A 20633-nucleotide genomic window follows, 5' to 3' on the forward strand; every position below is an offset into this window, starting at 1 on the left:
TCCTTCAAATCTTAGTTAAACTCCTACCTTCTGCAAGAAGCTTTTCCAAGTCCTCCTTAATTTTAGTGTCTGTCTTTCCTCTGGAAATATTTCCAATTTACCCTCCATAAATTTTCTTTGTATGTTGTCTCCCTCATTAGACTGTGAGATCCTTGAAAACAGGGACTGTTTTTACCTTTCTTTTTTACTTTATTCATCAGTGCTTAGCAAGATCCTTGGTCCTTTGTTATTCTTGCCAGTAGTTCCTGTGCAGACCTGGCGAATTCCAGAGTTGATTCTCTTCTCTTCTTATTAATACCTTATTAGCACTTCAAAATCTATACCCAGCTTCTTTAGTCTCTTAATAACCTCTTACCTTATACTACAAACTTGTCTTATTTATCATGCCCTACCTTTTTAATTCTTCTACTTTTCCTCTTGCTTTTCAAGTCCTTCACCTCCTATTTTTTTCTTCCTCTGGTCCTTTTTAGAAAAAATCTGAATTTTACTTTTCCATATTGAGCCACTCTTTTAAAGATCTAATCCTTTTCTTTCACCATCAGTAATACTTCTTTTTAAAATTTTTATATTTTTATACTTTATTTTTTAAAATTTATTTTTAATTTTCAACATTTAATAAGATTTTGAGTTGCAAATTTTCTCTCCATCTCTACCCTCCCCCTCAGCCCAAGATGTCATGTATTCTGATTGCCCATTTCCCAAGTCTGCCCTCCCCTCTATCACCCCACTCTCCCCATCCCTTTTCAGATTTCTATACTCCATTGCCTATATATCTTATTTCCCAATTGCATGTAAAAACAATTTTTTTAAACATGTGTTTGTAGAACTTTGAGTTCCAAACTCTCTCTCTTCTTCTCTCCCCACCCACCCTCCTTGAGAAGGCAAGCAGTTCAATATAGATTATACATGTATCATTATGCAAAACGCTTCCATAATAGTCATGTTGTGAAAGGCTAACTATATTTCCCTCCATTCTATCCTGTCCCCCTTTATTCAATATTCTCCTTTGACCCTGTCCCTTTTCAAAACTGCTTTTGATTACCTCCTCCCCCAATCTGCCCTCCCTTCTATTCATCCCCCCCCCTTTTATGCCCTCCCCCACTACTTTCCTGTAGGGTAAGATAACCAATTGAGTGTGTATGTTATTATTCCTTCCTTAAGCCAGATCTTAAGACAGCAAGATTCACTCATTCACTTTCACCTACTCCCTCTTCCCTTCCATTATAATAGCTTTTTCTTGCCACTTTTATGTGAGATAATTTACCCCATTCTATCTCTCCCTTTCTCCTTCTCCCAATATATTCCTCTCTCACCCCTTAATTTATTTTTTTTAGATATCATCCCTTCATATTCAACTCACCCTGTGCCCTCTGTCTATATATATATATATATATATATATATATATATATATATATATATATATATATACATACACACACACACACACACACACACATATATACATATGTATATGTATATTCCCTTTAACTACCCTAATAGTGAGAAAGGGCTCATGAGTTACAAATACCATCTTTCCATGTAGGAATGTAAACAAAACAGTTCAACATTAGTAAATCCTTTATGATTTCTCTTTGCTGTTTACCTTTCTTTCATGCTTTTCTTGATTCTTGTATTTGAAAGTCAAATTTTCTATTCAGCTCTGGTCTTTTCACTGAGAAAGCTTGAAAGTCCTCTATTTCACTGAAAATCCATATTTGACCCTGAAGTATTATAGTCAGTTTTGCTGGGTAGGTGATTCTTGGCTTTAATCCTAGCTCCTTCGACCTCTAGAATATCATATTCCAAGCCCTTTGATCCCTTAACGTAGAAGCTGCTAGATCTTGTGTTATCCTGATTGTGTTTCCACAATACTTGAATTGTTTCTTTCTGGCTGTTTGAAATATTTTCTCCTAGACCTAGGAACTCTGGAATTTGGCTACAATATTCCTAGAAGTTTTCTTTTGGGGATCTTTTTCAAGCGGAGATCAGTGGAGTCTTTCAATTTATATTTTACCCTCTGGTTCTAGAATATCAGTGTAATTTTCCTTGATAATTTCTTGAATGATGATGTCTAGGCTCTTTTTTTGATCATGGCTTTCAGGTAGTCTAATACTTTTTAAATTATCTCTCCTCAATCAATTCTCTAGGTCAGTGATTTTTCCAATGAGATATTTCACATTATCTTCCATTTTTTGATTCTCTTGTTTCTGTTTTATAATTTCTTGATTTCCCATAAAGTCACTAGCTTCCACTTGCTCCATTCTAATTTTTAAGGCAGTATTTTCTTCAATGGACTTTTGGACCTCTTTTTCCATTTGGCTAATTCTGCTTTTTAAGAAATTATTCTCCCCATTGGCTTTTTGGAGCTCTTTAGACATTTGGGTTAGTTTATTCTTTAAGGTGTTATTTTCTTCAGTATTTTGGGGTCTCCTTTAACAAATTATTTACTCATTTTTCATGATTGTCTTGCATCACTTTCATTTCTCCTTCCATTTTTTCCTCTACTTCTCTTACTTCAATTTCCAAATCCTTTTTGAGCTCTTCCATGGCCTGAGACGCATTCATATTTTTCCTGGAGCCTTTTGATGTAGGATCTTTGACTTTGTTGACTTCTTCTGGCTGTATGTTTTTATCTTCTTTGTCACCAAAGAAAGAGTCTATAATCTGAGTCCTTTTACTCTGCCTACTCATTTTCCCAGCCAATTACTTGACTTTTGAGCTCTTTGTCAGGGTATGACTTCTTCCAGAGTGGAGAGTGCTCTGTCCCAAGCTCTAGGGGTTTTGCACTGCTGTTTTCAGAGCTACTTCTATTCTGAGGTGGTATGATACTGCTCTCCTGGCCTGTGCTGTGGTCTGTGAGTGCAAGCCCTCCTTTCTGCCATGTCACTACCAGGAGGACTCCCCCTCCACATTTACCACAAGCTCTGCCACACCAGCATTCCTCTTCACCCAAGGACCGCCAACCAGTACTGTGACCCAGATCCCAGAAGGGCAAAGTGAGAGAAAGCTGCCTCAGCACCAGCATAGAGATCCCTGCACTTCTGCTGTGATCAGCGGCCTGATTCCCCCCCACTGTCTGTGGGCCTGGAACTCCTGAAGCAGCCACCACTGCTATTGTAGACACCTCCACTGGGGTCTGACCATGTATTTCTCTCACTCAGGTCCAACCTTTTTCCCACTGACCTGCTCAGGTTCTTTAATGTTTGTGGCTTGAGAAGTCTGGAAACTGCCATAGCTGCCAGTGATGCAGTGCCTGGAAACCTTCTTCACCCAGTCTACTCTGGCCTGGTCTCTTCTGGCACAGCCCAAGCTGGGCTGCACTCCACTCCCAACACAGTGCAATAGACCCTTCCCAGTGACTCTTCAGGCTGTCTTGGGCTGGAGACTTGTTTCACTCTGTCATTTTGTGGGTTATGTAGCTCTAGAATTTGTTTAGAGTCATTTTTTACAGTTGTTTGGAGGGTTTTGGTGAGAGCTCAAGCAAGTTGGTATTTTGCCACCCCTTTCTTGGCTCTGCCCCATCGGTAATACTTCTCTTCAGCTTCCCCCCGAGTTCTCCCTTAATACATGTTTAATGACTTTAACTCCCAAATGCCCCACCTTAAATTCATTTTCTGACCTTCTTCACAATTCTTAGGTCAACTCATTTACAAAACCTATTTTCCATTTATCTTCATATCTTTCACATTATCAAGAAGTGAGTTTTTTTTTTTTATTTGTATAATGAAGAGTTTGAAATAGATGATGCCTTATGTTACTGACTGGTCTTTGAATTTGAATACCTTGAATTTGGAATTAACAAAAGTATTAATTTTAGCAAGAAGTAGCAAGGTATAGTGAATGGAGGATTCACATCAGAATCAAGAAGACCTTGGTTGAAGTTCTGTCCTTGACATGCACTGACTCTGTGACTCTGGACAAATCCCTTAACCACTTATTGTCCAGGCAACTCTCTAAAGTGAGACTTTAAGATGCAGAGAAGGTCCTTTGTAAAGGAAGTTCCTCACCAAAACATCCATACACTGATGAAATAATTAGACTTATTTAAAAAAAAATCTTACGGTGTTACTTTCTAATATGAGAAATTGTTGACCATCCTTTCCTTCTTGAAAGGAATAACGTAGAATTCCTCCCAAGTCTTGAAGAAAAGGGAAGACTTTTTAAACAAATCTCTTAATCCCCTTGCCTGGCTGCATTTCTTATCAGGCTGCCAGCCTGATATTTAAGTGAAGGAGTAGCTGTATAGTAAGAAGGTATTCCTTAAACAAAACTACCTTTCTTCTCAGTTGCCTGGGGAAATGAAAAAAAAATTCTTTATCAACCAAGAAAAAAAAGAATTACCTCATCTGTCTAGTCATAATATTTCTTTCCTCAAAACCCAAATTCCCTATTGCTTACCAAGAAAAGTTCAAATGCCTTATTTTATCATTCAAGGTTTTTACAATATAGTACCCGTCTACCTTTCTTACCACACTTCAGTTCAAATACCATTTCCCTTTCCATGGACCTTCTCAGTCAAATTGGATTTCTTGCCAATGCTTGTAACTACTATGCCCTCTCCTGACTTTGTATCTCATCTCAAGTCATGCCCTATCTCTGGAATCCTACAATGCCTCTTTGCCTGTTGAACTACTAACCATCCTTTAAAGTCTATCTCAAATGCCAATTCTTCCATGATGATGTCCCTTAAACACCACTATCTCCCCATTCAAGAAAGATCACTTCCTTTTCAAATTTCACACACTATTTTGATATTTCTTATTCAATGATTATGTACTATTTTGTGTTATGGTTATTTGTTCCAATAAATAATTTAGAGCATTGGCTACAGAATCAGGATCTGTGGTTTCAATACTGCTACAATGGTCACTACCTATGTGCATTTGGATACTACATATATGATTCAAGGAAAGGATATGGCTATTTTTATGACCACCTTAGTTTCCACATCTGCAAAATAAAGATAACAGGCTATATTGCTTCTAAGATACCTTTCAGCTCTTAACCTCTTATCCTAAAATTGTAATCTGTAAAAATTGTAAAATCTGTAAAAATGAAAGGATAGGCCTTACTTAGCCTCTGAAGTCCCTTTCTACTCTATTGCAGAGATCTAAGAGACTAAAACCCACCTTATAACTTCTGGCCCATTGTTCTTTCTGCCATGTAGTCTTAGGAAATTAAACATTTCATTTTAGTCTTCCCTGGTATCAAATGTTAAGGACCTTAACTGGGGCTATCCAAGAGATCCACACATGAAGTTACATAGCTATGTGCAAGGAAATGGAATTTTCTTCACCTAAAAATTGTCTTGTTACATCATGGTAGATTTCTTTTGAAATGTATGAGGGCATTTCAAATCTAGCACAAATTGTTAAAAATGCAAAATGTTTAAATGTTCACAAACAATGAATAATGTATCCTGTAACAAGTAGTGGAAAGATGTGAAACTTTAATTTTCATATTCTAAAAGCTACATAATTGCATTTCTCCTACCTGGAACTGCAAATGATAATGCATAGCCCAATGATGAAATAGTCAATTGAAGTGCCAAGTTTAAATCTCCTAGTTCAGTATTAATGTAAACCACACAGTGAAAAGCAATCTATGTTAGTAATCCTGTTGACAGCAGTTTTCTTCAGGCCTTGATTCATGGCTCATCTGGTTGCTGCTGATTGCCCTTAACTCAGCATTGGCATTTCTGTTTCCATGGTACTGATTAGCATACTAAACTGGAACTCATATTTTGGTGTGTTTGCTTTTCACATTGACTGTGCTAACTGTTCTCAAGGAAAGGATTAGCATGCTGGTGACTTCAGAGAGTTTGCCAGAAATAAAGTGTTTGGGGAATTATTCTTCAGGTTATATTGTCACTGTTAAGTCCTGGGGACTGACAGCATGGGTGATTTATTTCCATAGTACAGTGCTAAGGCTTAAAGATAAAATGTCTCCAGTGATACACAATTTTGTTTTATTTTTGTTTTTTCCTTTTACAATATATACATACATACATATATGTATGTATGTGTATATATTATCCATATCTATCTATCCATCTATCTATCTACCTATCTATATCTTTTAACAATTTCTAGAGTCCCAGAGTATTGTTGTTTTTAAAAGGGACTGGTACAGGTATCTGATTTTTTCTCTTTCATGGGGAGAACAAATACCCAATATTCTGTATTTTTTTCTTAAAAAGATTATTTTCAAATTATTCTGAAAAAAGAAAAGCTGGAAATTATGCCCTTAACTTCTTGATTACAATATCCAATGACATATTAATTTCATTATTATGTTAAATGATTAGAAAGACTAATGAAAAATAAGAGGCTATGGAATTATTTGAGACAGTTTGATCAAAAGCAGTTATAGGCTATGTGGTACCCTTTTGTCATCAGATAGGTCAGATCATTTCAGCACTTTTACTCCATGTACTCCCCAGACTTTCTGATTTGTAATGGCAAGGTACCTGCCTTAGTGAAAGTGCTCTCCTTATTCCATTGCTTATTCAAGGATTAAGTGGGTTTAGAAATAGACCCTTTTGTACTTCATTTGAATTTTTATTCCTTTTCTTCCCTGTGAATGGAGAGAAATAACATCTACTAATCATATATTTTAATGGATAAGTCATCTGATTTCTATAGGTGAGCTTAGCCATGATTTATTGGTGGGTAGATTTATCATTACTCATAGATTGACATTGCTGATGGTTTTTTAACCCTTTTATGGTAATACAGTACATCTTGCTTTTCTGCTATCAGCAGCCCTTTCTACTTGACTATTGATTCATAAAATGACTTTTATAAGCTGGCACTTTAACCTAGGGCTAGAAGCATATGGGAAAAGGGGTTTCTGAGATGATGAAGTCTGGTGGAGGATATCCATGTGGATTATGCCTCTAATCTCAGATTTATTCTCCCTACCAAGTACAGAAAAATACACAATGAAATAAACTAATACCTAACTGTAATTCTGTGTACTACTCTTACCCCGCCCCCCCCACAAACCCTTTTGTCCTCAAGCTGCTTGTCACAATGTGACCAAGTGTTTGGACAATCATGAAGAACACAGTCTGTTGATTGTAAACCTAATCCAGTATAGTTCAGAAAATTTTACTGATCTTTTTAGTGAAAAAAAAAACTGACATTTTTGTTGCTTCCATCAGAATTGTTTTAGTTTTTATGTCTGCTATTTTGTTGATACTTCTTTATCACTGAGGAAGTGCATATTTGTTTAGTATGAAATTATAAAGGAAATCCTTAGAGATCCAGCTGTGGATACTGACAACAACGTTCCTATCTCTACAGAGCGGGAATAGGAGAAAGGCAAAGGCCATATAGGCCTAGAGTCAGAACCATCCATTTACACTAGAGCCCCTTCTTAGATGGGTAGAAGAAAAGATCTGGGTCATTACAAGCAAAATCAAGAGAAGACCATTATTTAGATTATTTAACTAAACTCCTTATAATTAAGGGAAAAATTATTATCAGGATTGTCAGTATTCACCAGATAGCTAGTTGTTCAATTCTCTCATTTTGTAGAATTATAATTTGTTTCAGAGATCTAGTTCATTATCCTCATTTTACAGATTAAGAAATTGAGTCCCCAAGAGCTGATGTGACATGCAGAAATGGCGCTTGCTTTCTGGTTCTTCATCATATGACAAATCTAGGACTCTTACTTTGGCAAGCTCTCTCTGAAGGAGGATGTAGACTCAGCTTAGAAAATGGCATGGTGGTGATATCTTTGGACCAAAACAATTAGAAACCATTCATTAGGAATTCTCTATCACCCTGTGAGTTTGAATATTGACCTAGTTATTTTCAATGTTTTATTGCTTAGAGAGGCAGTAAAGTGTTATGTCTTTGGATACAACTCTTTCCCGGTGATGGCACAGTACTAAGGCTCGTTACCCTCCCACATATCAGTGTAAAGGAAGAAAAACAGGAAAGACATGTTTTAAACATTTTCCTTCTATTACTTTCTATTATATTTTAAAGGGCATCCTTTACACTCATTCCATCTGTAGACATTTTGATGGGAGTACCACATGTGGAAAGAATGTAGACTGTGCCACTAGTTTCATACAAAAACACACTCCAGGCTTTGTAGCCCTGTGGGAACCAAGTGCCTCTACATTACTTCTCTGAAAACTGACTTCTTCAACCTGCAATGGAATCACTCATTGGAAAATGTGTTTGAAGGTGTCACAGCTTGGAGAAAGGCTGTTTTGTTTTTTTATTCTAGAAAAAGCTAGCATTCCTGAGGCAGAAGGAGAAAAAGCCAAACTGTTTACTCTTAACCATTGCTTGCTTTTAAAGTGCTGTACTAAAAATGGCAGATATAAAAAGGAAATGTTTGCTTTAAGAAGGGTGCAGAGAAGAGAAAAGAAGGCAAGTTTCTCCTTCTTGCAGTAGAGACTTTGGCATATGCTATGGCATGAGCTATTGCAAATAAAAAATACCAAATATATCTGCATACATATATACACATACGCTTTTCAACAGACATTCAAAAACAAATAAGTAATGCTGTTATCTTATAGGATGAAATCCTATACTCTTTAGTCAAGAGCTTCATGTACCAAATGCAGAATAGTTAGGGAAACCATATATTTCTCCTATAATATTTCAATACTAACTGCTGCAGATGGATTACTCTACTCATTGAACCCTGAATATACTTCTCTCTCTTTCTTCCCTTTCTTTGTTTGTGTAATTATTTCCTCCCCCTCAGTGTTTGTTTTGCCCTTTTCTCTGTCTATTTGAGTCCTGCATATTCTTCAAGTTCCAGCTCAAGTCTCCTTCCCCTAAAAAAACTTTCCTATATAAGTTTTCTTTGAGTGAATGAATGAATGTATGTATGTCTATAATACATATACATATATATATATACACACATTACGTGTGTATGTATGTTTCTGTCTATCTATCTATCTCTGAGTTTTTACCAGACCTGTGTACTGTGTCTCTCAATATGTATACACACATATTAATATATGTATATATGTACATATATGAATGTGTCTGATATATACATACATAAACACACACACATATATATGTACACACCTATAGACACACATAGACACACGTACATACATATTTTGGTCTGGATCTGTAATATTTTTCCTTAGTGAAAGAAGCTGCTATTGAGGAATTCCCTCCATCACCGCAGATCATTAGGTATTCTACTACTTAATACCTTAGCTGCGGATGCTATACACAGTACATATAGAAACACATGACACACATATAAACATGCATATAACCACACATACATGTATATATGCATTGCAAATAGATATGTGTAAGCATGCATGTGAGTGGGTATATATGTTTATGTAAATATGAATTTTAGTATAAAAGGCAGTTTGGACTTGTAGATACAGAGGTATCTTCAGAGTAAGAAAGATCTAGGTTCAAAACCGTCCTCTGATGGAACTCGTTTTGTTACCCTGGGCAAGTCACTTAGCCTCCTAATGCCCTAGGCATGCCTTGTCTGGGAGCTCTCTCTGCCAGTGAAATCTGAGGTCTACATTTTTTCTGTCTTTTCGTCTGCTGTCTCTCTTTCTATTTCAGATGCTCAGTGTGGTTGTTGATTTTTCATCACCATACATATATAAACTTTTGCCAAATCTTGTCATTTCTGCTTGACAGCTCTCATATGCATTGCATTGCCTTTCTACTAACGTATCCACCATCCTGGTTCAGGCCCTTATAACCCCTTACGTGGACTGTTGAAGCAGGCCTCTAATTGGTCTTCCTATCTCAAATCACTCCCTACTCTAATCCATTCTCTACTCAGCTGGCAAAGTGATTTTCCTAAAGCAGAGGTTTACTCATATCACTCCAATTTTCAATAAATTCTAGTTCAATAAATTCACGTCTACTTGGCATTTAAAACTTGTTATAACTTGGCCCCTTTCTACCTTTCTACACATCAAATGCTTTACTCTCCTTCATGCACACTGTGATCTAGCTGTCCTGTCTTGCCATTTCTCATTTCTCAATGCTCAATCTTGATAATGCTGTTTGATGATTGGATTATCCATTCTCCACACCTTTCTCTGCTACAAACCTACTCTCTGATCCTACCCCTCCTCTATCTCACTTGTATGTGGCCACAACTGGAAGAGGGCAGTTAGAAGCCATCTCTGGAAACATGGGGAAGAATCACTTTTAGGGAATAAGATGTTGTTAGCATCCAGAATGCCTTTTGGTTTGTCTAAAATTTAGTAGAAATTTGACTAAGTTAAACTATAAATGTGTATATGTGTACATATATGCATGTACATATGTGCATGAACATGTATAATTTTTTAAATCTAAAATCTAAATTATTGTTGTGTAATGGACAGAACATCAGATTTAGAATGAGAAAACCTGGGTTCAAGTCCTTCATCTGCTTCTTAGTGGATAGTAATTAACCTCACTGTACCTCATTTTCCTCATCTGTAAAATAAAGAGGTTAGACTAGATAATGTATCAGGTCCCTTACAATTCTGAATCCATAATGATAATGATAATGATACTATAAAGGAGTTTATTGACGTGTATACCAAGGTCAGAGAGTAAGGGCAACGGTTTAGCACAAGCATCCTAATAATAAAGATAATGATTGTTAGTAATAATAACAATACCTAGCATGTATATAGCACCTTAAGGTTTGTAAAGCACTTTACCAGAGTATTATCTCATTTTCTCCTCACAACACCTTTAGGAGGCAGGTGCTATTACTATTCTATTTTACAGGTGAGGAAACTGAAGCAGGCTGAGATTGAGTAACTTGCCCAGGCCACAAACTTAGTAAATATCTGAGGCATGATCTGAACTTGAGTCTTCCTTGTTCCAGTTCCAGAATTCTATCCATGGCTCCAATTTAGTGATCAGATCATACAAGAGTTTTAATAAATCGTGAAATGTTTCTGTCTCAGCAACCACAAAATACTCTTTGATGTTAGCACCCAGCATGATGTGGTAGAATGAGCAAGATATAAGGTGATTCCTCTAACAGTTTTGTGATTTCTCCACAATCGTAACTAACAAATTGGAGGCAATTGAAACCCAAGATAAGTGAAATTTATGATGAGTGAAGCTAACTGTCCTAAATGAGTTCAGGTCAGATGGCTTACATGAAAGCATGGGTATTCAACAAGCTTGCATTGTGATTGCTGAATTGCTCTCAGTGATTTCAGTGACATAAAGTTCTGCAAGGCCAGTTACAAGCAAATGCTCTGTTTCTTTTCATGAAAAGGAAGCATAATTCTTGGTGGAGTTGTGAACTGATCCAACCATTCTGGAGAGCAATTTGGAACTATGCCCAAAGGGCTATAAAATTATGCATACCCTTTGATACAGCAATACCACTATTAGGTCTGTATCTGAAAGAGATCATAAAAAAGGGAAAAGGACCCACATGTACAAAAATATTTAGAGCACCTCTTTTGTGGTGGCAAAGAATTAGAAATTGAGGGGATGCCCATCAGTTGGGGAATAGCTGAACAAGTTGTGATATATGAATGTAGTGGAATACTGTTGTTCTATAAGAATAATAAGCAGGTGGATTTCAGAAAACCTGCAAAGACTTACATGAACTGATCCTGAGTGAAGTAAGCAGAACCAGAACATTGTACATAGTAACAGCAATTCTGTGTGATGACCAACTCTAATAGACTTAGTTCTTCTCAGCAATACAATGATCTAAGGCAATTCCAAAAAAAGTCAAGATAGAATATGCTATCTACATCCAGAGAAAGAACTATGGAGTCTGAATGCAGATTGAAGCATGCTGTTTTCTCTCTTTTTTTCTTTTTTGTGGTTTTTCCATTTTGTTCTGATTCTTCTTTCACAGCATGACTAATGTGCAAATATGTTTAATATGATTGTACATGCATAGTCTATCTATATCAGATTGAATGCTGTTTTGGGGAGGGAGGGGAGAGAGAGAAAAAATGGAACTCAAAATCTTATAAAAGTGAATGTTGAAAACTAAAAAAAAATGAAAATTTAAAAAGAAAAGAAAGCACATTTATACTTGGTGTTTATTGTTAGAAATATTCTATACTTCCTTTTGAACAGATGGGAAATGATCACTTAAATTCAGATGAGCATTGATTTAGGCTATCTAAATCACCTGTCTCACTTACGGATGAGGAAACTGAGGCCAGGATTAAGTGATTTGCCCAAGGTTATAGTGCTAGTAAATAGAGTCCAGTTTCAAAGATTGATCCTATGACTCCCAATCTAGCATTTAGTTGGTTTCATAATACTGCCACAGAAATGAAAAGCAGCCATCATATGATCCAGTGTGGGCTCTTTAGAATGCTGTGCTATACAAATCTCATTTCAGAATGTAATGGATGGGATATATTTGGATTTTAGCATGACATTTGACAAAGTCATTCATAAAATCTTCCTGAACAGGATTAGAAGGCCATGAGCTAGAAGATTTGCAACTGATTTTGTGATCATATCCAAAGAGAAGATAGGTTTTTAAGAAGAGGAAGTAACTATCTGGTTGGCAAAACAGCTTTGGTGAACAGGATTCCGTTTAAGACTGGGTCTTCTTGTTTTTGTAACTCAGGAAGATGAGTCTTCCTGACTCCAAGCCTGGCACACTCTCTACCATGCCACTTAGCTTCCCTAAGAACTCAAAGCACAACTCTGGTAGACATACATACAGATAGATACACTTACATACAGATATATGTTTGCACACACACATATACACATGTGTGCACACATGTATATGTATGTATATACATATATGTGTTTGTACACACAGATATGTACACACATAAAGATAAAATCAAGGGCAGAGAGTATTCCTGAAGAATATTGCCAGGAATGGCAGAACAGAGTGAAAGTAGAAAATAATTGCTAAACATTAAAAAGGAAAGTGTTTTGATCTATGCTGGGAGCAAGAACAAGACAAAACAAGGGGTATCAGTTGCTAAGGATGGATATAATAAGAATAGATATCATAGAAAAGCAAAATTTCTCAATTTAATTTTGCTTATTTATCAAGAAGAAGGTTTTCAGATGAGTGGAAATATAGCATTAAAATGGCAAAGGAGGAGTTGAAATCCATTATAAATGAGGAGAGGTATAAAGAAAACACCCAAGTGTTGTTAATGAGTTTAAGTTGCCCAGAAAAGACTAATTGTATCCCAGGGTTCTTTAAAAAATATGTGTAGAACAGAAAGAGGTGCCACATGACTAAAAATAAGCAAATACTGTCCTGATTTTTTAAAAGGTGGATGATGTTAGATTCTTCAAACTATAGGCCAATAGTCACAACTTTGATTTCTGGGAAAATTAAGAACATAATATTAAAAGGCTAGGTATGAATATGTACAAAACAGAATGGTGATGACTGTGGACCAAAATGGGTTCTTCAAGAAAACATTGAGTCTAATTAACCTCATTTCCTTTGTTGAAAGGTATAATTATATTGCTTGATCAGGGGACTGTCATAGTGCTATACTAATAGAGTGTATGTGTGGCTCATTAAGGCATTTGACTATCTCACACAAGATAGAGAAATATAAGCTGGATGACAGGATTGTTAAATGAATTTTAAACTGGTCAAATAACTACCCCCACAAACGTCAACAATGACTTGATGCCAACCTGGAAGAGTCGGGAGTTTCTAGTGTGAGTGTGGGAGTTTCTACCTCAACCCCAATTAATATAATCACCAAAGGCTCAGGTGACTATGTTAAATTAGTTATGAACATTGTACAAATAAGTCAATCAATATGAAAGGATTACAGAGGCCTTGAGTATTGGATGAAAGCAGAAGATGCCATAGAGAAAATATCTTCCGATCAGCTGAAGAACTCAGACTCACCTCTGATTTGCCTATTTCCACAATAGATAGTTGAGTGATGGCATTCCTGAATGGGAATTCCCTTTTATGTGAGGAGGGAGAGGAGAGTGCTTTGACCAAATGATAACATTGTGAACTTCAAAAGGTGAGATGATGTGACATCCCCATTAGCATTTGTAGAGATGTCCTAGGAGTGAATGACAGCAGGGCCTGTGTTGGTAGCTGAGAGGTACATTAAGAAAAACTAGATGCATTGAGAAAAGGCAACTTTATAGTTTCAGGACTCTACAAGGGCACAAACCCTTAGAACCAGCAGAAAGATATACCTAAGGGTAACTTCATGAGTATTTCCAATAATCAGAAGCTGGGAATTGATTCTTTGGACATATGTGCTCTTTAGATTTGAGCCAACTCTCCTCATGTACCTTGTGTGAGTCAGAGGAGAGTGTGCCCATCATTTGGGTGATGGTTCTATAACAACTGCTTTTGTTATGCCTACTTAGTAAATATCATTAGATGATTCATAGAGAGCTCACCAGTAGGAGTTCATGAAGGAGAGCACTAAAAATTCAGGATTGCACATAGAACTCTGTGAGAACAAGTCAGATTCCCTGTGGGGATGATGACTGCCAGTTTGAGAGAAAATTAGGAGAGTGAACCTGGAAGGAGTACTATACTAGTATTGTTCCCCAGACACATTTCCCATCAGGCTGCACTATTATGGACTTCATCATCATGCCCCTCTTCATCCTATAAGGTCACTTCAATTCTGGAACCCATACTTTGTCAATAACCTTTGCTCCTGGTGTCTCTCCCTCTTATTGGAGGGTGGAGGACTCTTCCAAGAACCTCCATTTAAGGAAGGTGCTCAGCTACCCCTTTATTTCCCATCACATTATACTCTTTTGGACTTTGCCACTGTATCACAGATACCTCTTCATCTTAGTACATCATTTCAGCCTTGGAACTCATATGTCTTTGAAGTACACTCTGACTCCAGGGTCCCTTCTTTCCTCCCTCCTCTTTTTAGCTCCCTTGTATGTATTATCTTCCTTATTAGAATGTAATCGCCTTGAGGACAGTAACTATCTTTTTGCTTGGGGCACAGTGTTAGACACATAGCAAGAGCTATGTTATTAAGAGCTTAATAACTGCTTGTTGATTGGCTGACATCCATCTTTGGTCCTCTTCTATCAAACATCTTATATCAATGACTTACAATGTCTTAGGTAGAGGCATAGATGGAAATTTGATTGGAGTTGTGAATTAAATAAAGCTAGAGAAATATGTTGGGTGTCAGAATTGTGATCTAAATAGATTTTAATGGGCTAGAATGAGGGACTAAGGATGGTACTTGAGGAAAACATTAGCTAAACAAATGGGAGATAGGAGAGGTATAACTAGATAATTTGTGTTGAAAAAAAGCTGGGTATTTTAATACACAGCAAACTCAAAGAATCAAATGTCTGACAGAGGATTTGCAGTATTGTCATCAGGGTACTGGATTTAAAGTCAGAGGGTCTAGCTTCTAATCCCTGCTCTGCTACTAACTACTTAGTAACCTTAGACAAGCCCTTTAAGTTTTCCTGGCCTTCAGTGTCCTCATGTGTAAAATGAGGGGGTCTGAGTAGATGATTTTTTTTTTAAAAAAAGATTTTTTTGATGTGTTTGATTTTTTTACATCCTCATAGTAACCCCAATATCCCTCCCATCTCCTTCAGAGAGCCATCCCATGTAATAAATAGCATTTTTAAGACAAAAAAAAAGAAAAAAAAAGAGAAAAAAAATCAGCACAATTGGCCAATGAATTGAAAAAGTCCGAAAACATTTGTAATATGTTATACTCATGGGCCTCCCACCTGGAGGTCCACAAATATTTAAGTATAATCACTAGGGATACTTCCATCTCTAAATCCTACAGTCCTGTGATATAAGATGGAAAAAAAGAAGCTAATGTGATTTTAAATTATATAGAGAGACATAAATTTTCCAAGAATTAGGAACTAATAGTCCTATTGTACTTAGAGCATAAGACCTGGAGTCAGGAACTAGCTATGTGACTAGCTGTGTGACACAGGGGAAGTCACAACCTCTATTTGCCTGTTTTTCATTTGTAAAATGGCCATCATACTAGCACTTACTGTCCAGGGTTGTTGTGAGGATCAAACGAGATACTAATTGTAAAGTGGTTAGCATAGTGCCTGACACATAGGAAGCACTAGATAAATGTTAGCCATTATTATTATTTTGTCAGAAGAGAGAAGTATTGTGTTCATTTGGATGCCATATATTAGGAAAGACTGAGAACATATATTATGTCTTAGGAATTGTAACAAGGATCGTGAAGACTCCTGACTCCATATTGTTCAAGGATGGGTTGAAGGAGCTAAATTAGTTAGCATGAGGAAAGCAATGATTAATAGAGGCATGATTTGTTTTTCAAATATTTAAAGGATTGTTATGTCATTTCAGTCATGTCCAACTCTTTGTTGTGTCCAACCCATTTAGGGTTTTCTTGGCAGAGATACTGGAGTGGTTGTTATTCCCTTCTCCAGCTCATTTTACATATGGGGAAACTGAGGCGAACAGGGTTAAGTGACTTGCGCAGGGTCACACAGCTAGTAAGTGTCTGAAGCCAGATTTGAATTCAGACCTATCTTCCTGACTCTAGGCTCAAAACTCTATCCACTATACAACCTAGATGCCCACTTAAAGGACTGCAATGTATATGAATGTGTGTGTATGTGTAGATTAAATATAATATGATTTGCATCAGAAGGTATAACTAGAATCAATTGGGAGGAGATTTGAAAGAGGTAAATTTCAGTGCAAGATAAAGAACTTAATATTAAAGCAGTTCTAAAATGGAGCAGGCATCTTCAAAGTACAGTGAATTCTCCATCATATAATGTCTTTAAGTGGAGGCATTTTTCTAAAAGGGATTTATTCTTTATATGTGAGTTGAACTACATGACTTCTCTTGTCCTATCTAATTCTAAGACTCTATGATTCCAATTTGTCCCAAATCACAAAGCCAATTAGTAGCAGAGCCCCAAACACTCATGCTCTGACTTCCAGGTCATTGTTCTTTATGTTATACCACAATGTCTTTAAGCTTCACAACTATCAGCTGAACCTTAAAGAAAATTAGGGAAGTGGTAGAGGGAGTCCCAAGTCTCTGCATAGTTGCTCAGAGCTATTGAAGCTACAAAGGTCATTGTAAAACTAATGAAACTGATTATTTACATGTTAATGATACCCAATCACAGTTTTCAAAGAAATATGACCATATTGCTGAAATGTTTTACACCAATCTTCTTAATGATATGTAATCTTTACTAAATTTTCCAGATCTCTGGGGGTTGAAATCTATTCAATAATGTTATTTTTCTCCTACTTCCAATTACAAGCAATTATACTCTTGGCAGGATCCTTCTTCTTGAATAAGCACTGCACATGCTATATTGATATCTGGCAGAGCTTAATATCACTACATGAAGAAATATTGGACAATTTTACTATTCTTAACATGCAGAGCTTACAAAGAACAGAACAAGTTGTCTTCGATGCTGCATGGACATCTCTTTTACTGAATCCTGCACTGCAAGAGTTTTGTGTATTTACCCTCATCTTTTCTTGCAAGCCAGTGGTCAAATCAGAACCTATCTGAGGATAGTTACCTTATTGTCCTTTGATCTTTACATTAGGATACAGAATCGCATAGAGGAACAGTTTAGAAGAAGGTTGATTACTTTCAAATATTAATAAAAGTAAAAAATATCCACATCTTCCAATCATAGAATTACAGGATATTGGACTCTGTTGGTAATTCAGAGACATAGTCTAGCCCATAACTGATCAAAAATTTCCTCAACAGCATCCAAACCTTGCTTAAAGACCTATAGGGAAGTGGGACACATTGTGCTTTTGGGTGCTTCTAATTAGAAATATATTTTCCTTATATGGGGATGAAGTATGTCTCCTTTACAACTTCTTCCAATTGCACACAGTCTGTCCTCCAGGGCCATCCACATTTTCTACTTTCTCTTCCGTTTACCAACCCATAAAGTACCTGGAGATATTTGTCATATCTACCCCTCCCCTAGTCTTCTGTTCCCAAGGCCAACATGCAAATTACTCTTCATAAGTCATGATTTTAAGATCCATGAGTTGTTCTCCTCCTACTCTAATCATATTAAAGTCCTTCCTAAACAAGAGTGCCCAGAACTAAACCCAATGTGGTTTGACAAGAGCAGAGTACAACAGGACTATAACCTTGTCTTGAACGTTATGTTTCCCTTAGTGCAATGTAAGAGAAAACTATCTCCTTTGGTTACCATATTAAACTATAGATGCATATTAAGCCAATTTTTTTCCATCAGATCATCAGAATAGGAAATTATTATTAATCATATCCCATTGATTTATATATTTATGCTTCTATATTTCATTATTTCTGATTTTTTTAAATTTCTGAATTTTGAAAAAATTACTATGCATCTCCAGTGTTTTATATTTTCTTCTATTCAATAGTACAACAATTCAACTCATTTTTTTTTCCCCACTCAAAAACTTTCTGTAATACTAGGTAGTGCTTCACAAACACTACACACATGTGCACACACTTTACTAAAGAGGTCCCAAGCAAGGCTGGGTCATGCATTAAGTATGTTGGGTGAGGACTTTGGCATGACCTAATAGGGGTTTGGGTGTGAGAAAAAGTGGCCCCAAATGAAGCACAGCTCCCTCCCCTTTTCCTCACTGAGAACCCTCAATGGCAGTGGAACAAGACATCAATGCCCCAACAATGAGGAGGCCACAAGGGTCCGGGGGGGTAATGGAAAGATTTGGTTTCTTTATGATATTACAAAATGTGTTTTAAGAAGGAAAAAACAGTCCTGGCCTGCCAGCAGCACCCTGCCCATGAGTTGGAGCCACAGGCCCTGTTGGAGGCCTGAGCACAGCTGGTATTGGTACATGAGGGCACAGGGCAAGTCTTGGTTTATGACTGGTATTGAGAAGACCTCAGGGCTCCCCAACACCCTCATCCCCTGCAAAGAAGCAGCTGAGTCTGAGGGACATACTGCGTGTGCCCAGTTGAGACCAGGAGCTAGGAAGATAGTGCAGTGAAGCTAGTCATTGGTCTGGGGCCTATTTTCACACGAAGAAGAAAACAAAAACTCCCATCTTGTTCTTCAATGTAAAACAACCAAAGCAATACGACTGATTACCTGCAAACCCACAACTCGAAACTATTTTTAGAACACTGTCCTTAAAAGTTTTGCTAAGGTTTGAAGTGTGGGGAAGCAATTCGGCTTTTCTCTCTTCTCCCCATTTCTAGCCTGTCAATGTTTTCCATCATGGAAGCCAATTTTTTTCCATCAGATCATCAGAATAGGAAATTATTATTAATCATATCCCATTGATTTATATATTTATGCTTCTATATTTCATTATTTCTGATTTTTTAAATTTCTGAATTTTGAAAAAATTACTATGCATCTCCAGTGTTTTATATTTTCTTCTATTCAATAGTACAACAATTCAACTCAATTTTTTTTTCCCCACTCAAAAACTTTCTGTAATACTGGGTAGTGCTTCACAAACACTACACACATGTGTAGTGCAAGGCAGAAGTATCTGTTGTGAGACAGCTTGTAGAGAAAGGGCCATATGTAGGGCACCATAGAAATGGTCATCAGTTTCCTTTCATGCTGATATCCTCTTCCTTCAGAGCAAAGTTTCTCCTCAACACCTCTGAAATTAGGACAGCAGGGTCTTCTTCCTTCATCAAGCTCTGATTCAGGTCTTGGCTCTGCTTCATCCGGTGAATGTCCTTCAGGATGCCCATTGCGTCTGCAAGGCTGCTAGCCTTTGAGAGAGACACACAGTCCTCATCGTCAGCCAAGCTGCAGGAAGCTTTGGAGTCAGTTTTGCAGCATTCAGAGCTGGCAGAACAAAGCATGGGAACCGGAACGGATGGTAGCTCTGGGCCTTCTAACTCAGCCTCTTCTGTGATGTCACTAATGACGAAGGAAGTTGTAGAGTGGAATGAGGATCCAAAACAAGGTAAGGGAGAAGAGACATTTGAACTTCCTGAAGATAAGAAATTTGGCGTTAATGAAGCTGAAGCTGCATCTGCTGCCACAATCTTGGCAATCTGGCTGCGTAGGTGACTTAGCTCATGTTGTAGTTCAGTGGTTCGGCTAAGGGCTGGTAGGACCTCCGGCCCTCGAAGGTTGGGCCCTGAGGCATTGGGCTTCCACTTGTGTCGCAAGGGCCGGGTGTCACTCCTGACTCGAGCATAGGTTTCCTCTTCATCTGCTGCTATCCAGGCATTATCAGCCAAAGTAGGGACACGGGGCACATTGCTCAAATATAGGTCAGAGATGTTGGGCAGTGTCTGAAAGGACGCCCGAGGACATGGCTTCAAGGGCAGGTTAGTCCCAATCCTCCGCACTACACTTCGAGCAGCTCCACATGGTTTGCTCTGCCAGAGTGGGATAGTAGACTCTGTTTCCATCTGCAATATCACAGCTGGCTCCCACCTGGCAGGGCTTCCTCATGTTAGGGCATCTTTGAGAACAGCAAGTCTCTTTAGCCATGGACGTGGCCGGAGTCACAACGGCCGCTCTGCCCACTCCCTGAGGCGGGGGGCGGGGAGGGGCACTTTTGGACGGCTCGCACTGTTCTGTCCTCTCTTCTCTCTTCTCTTAGGCTACGTTTATTGGCTTTGGCTCGTCGGTCCCAGGAGCTTGCTCCTGCCCCGCAACCCTGAGTCTCCACGGACACGCACCGT

At 37.7% G+C, this 20633-nt stretch overlaps 2 protein-coding genes across 2 annotated transcripts in view; one reads left to right on the forward strand and one right to left on the reverse strand.

Moving 5' to 3' along the window:
- Window positions 1-20633, forward strand: part of PLCB1 (phospholipase C beta 1) — a 908098-nt gene that overhangs the window by 177404 nt on the left and 710061 nt on the right. The gene's annotated exons all lie outside the window — the stretch shown is intronic.
- LOC118841592 (mitochondrial fission regulator 1-like) lies at window positions 19533-20357 on the reverse strand. Its single transcript, XM_036749136.1, has one exon. The coding sequence runs from the start codon at window positions 20355-20357 to the stop codon at window positions 19533-19535; it is 825 nt and encodes a 274-aa protein (XP_036605031.1).

Source organism: Trichosurus vulpecula, chromosome 3, assembly GCF_011100635.1.
Source record: "Trichosurus vulpecula isolate mTriVul1 chromosome 3, mTriVul1.pri, whole genome shotgun sequence".
NCBI classification, from domain to species: Eukaryota; Metazoa; Chordata; class Mammalia; order Diprotodontia; family Phalangeridae; genus Trichosurus; species Trichosurus vulpecula.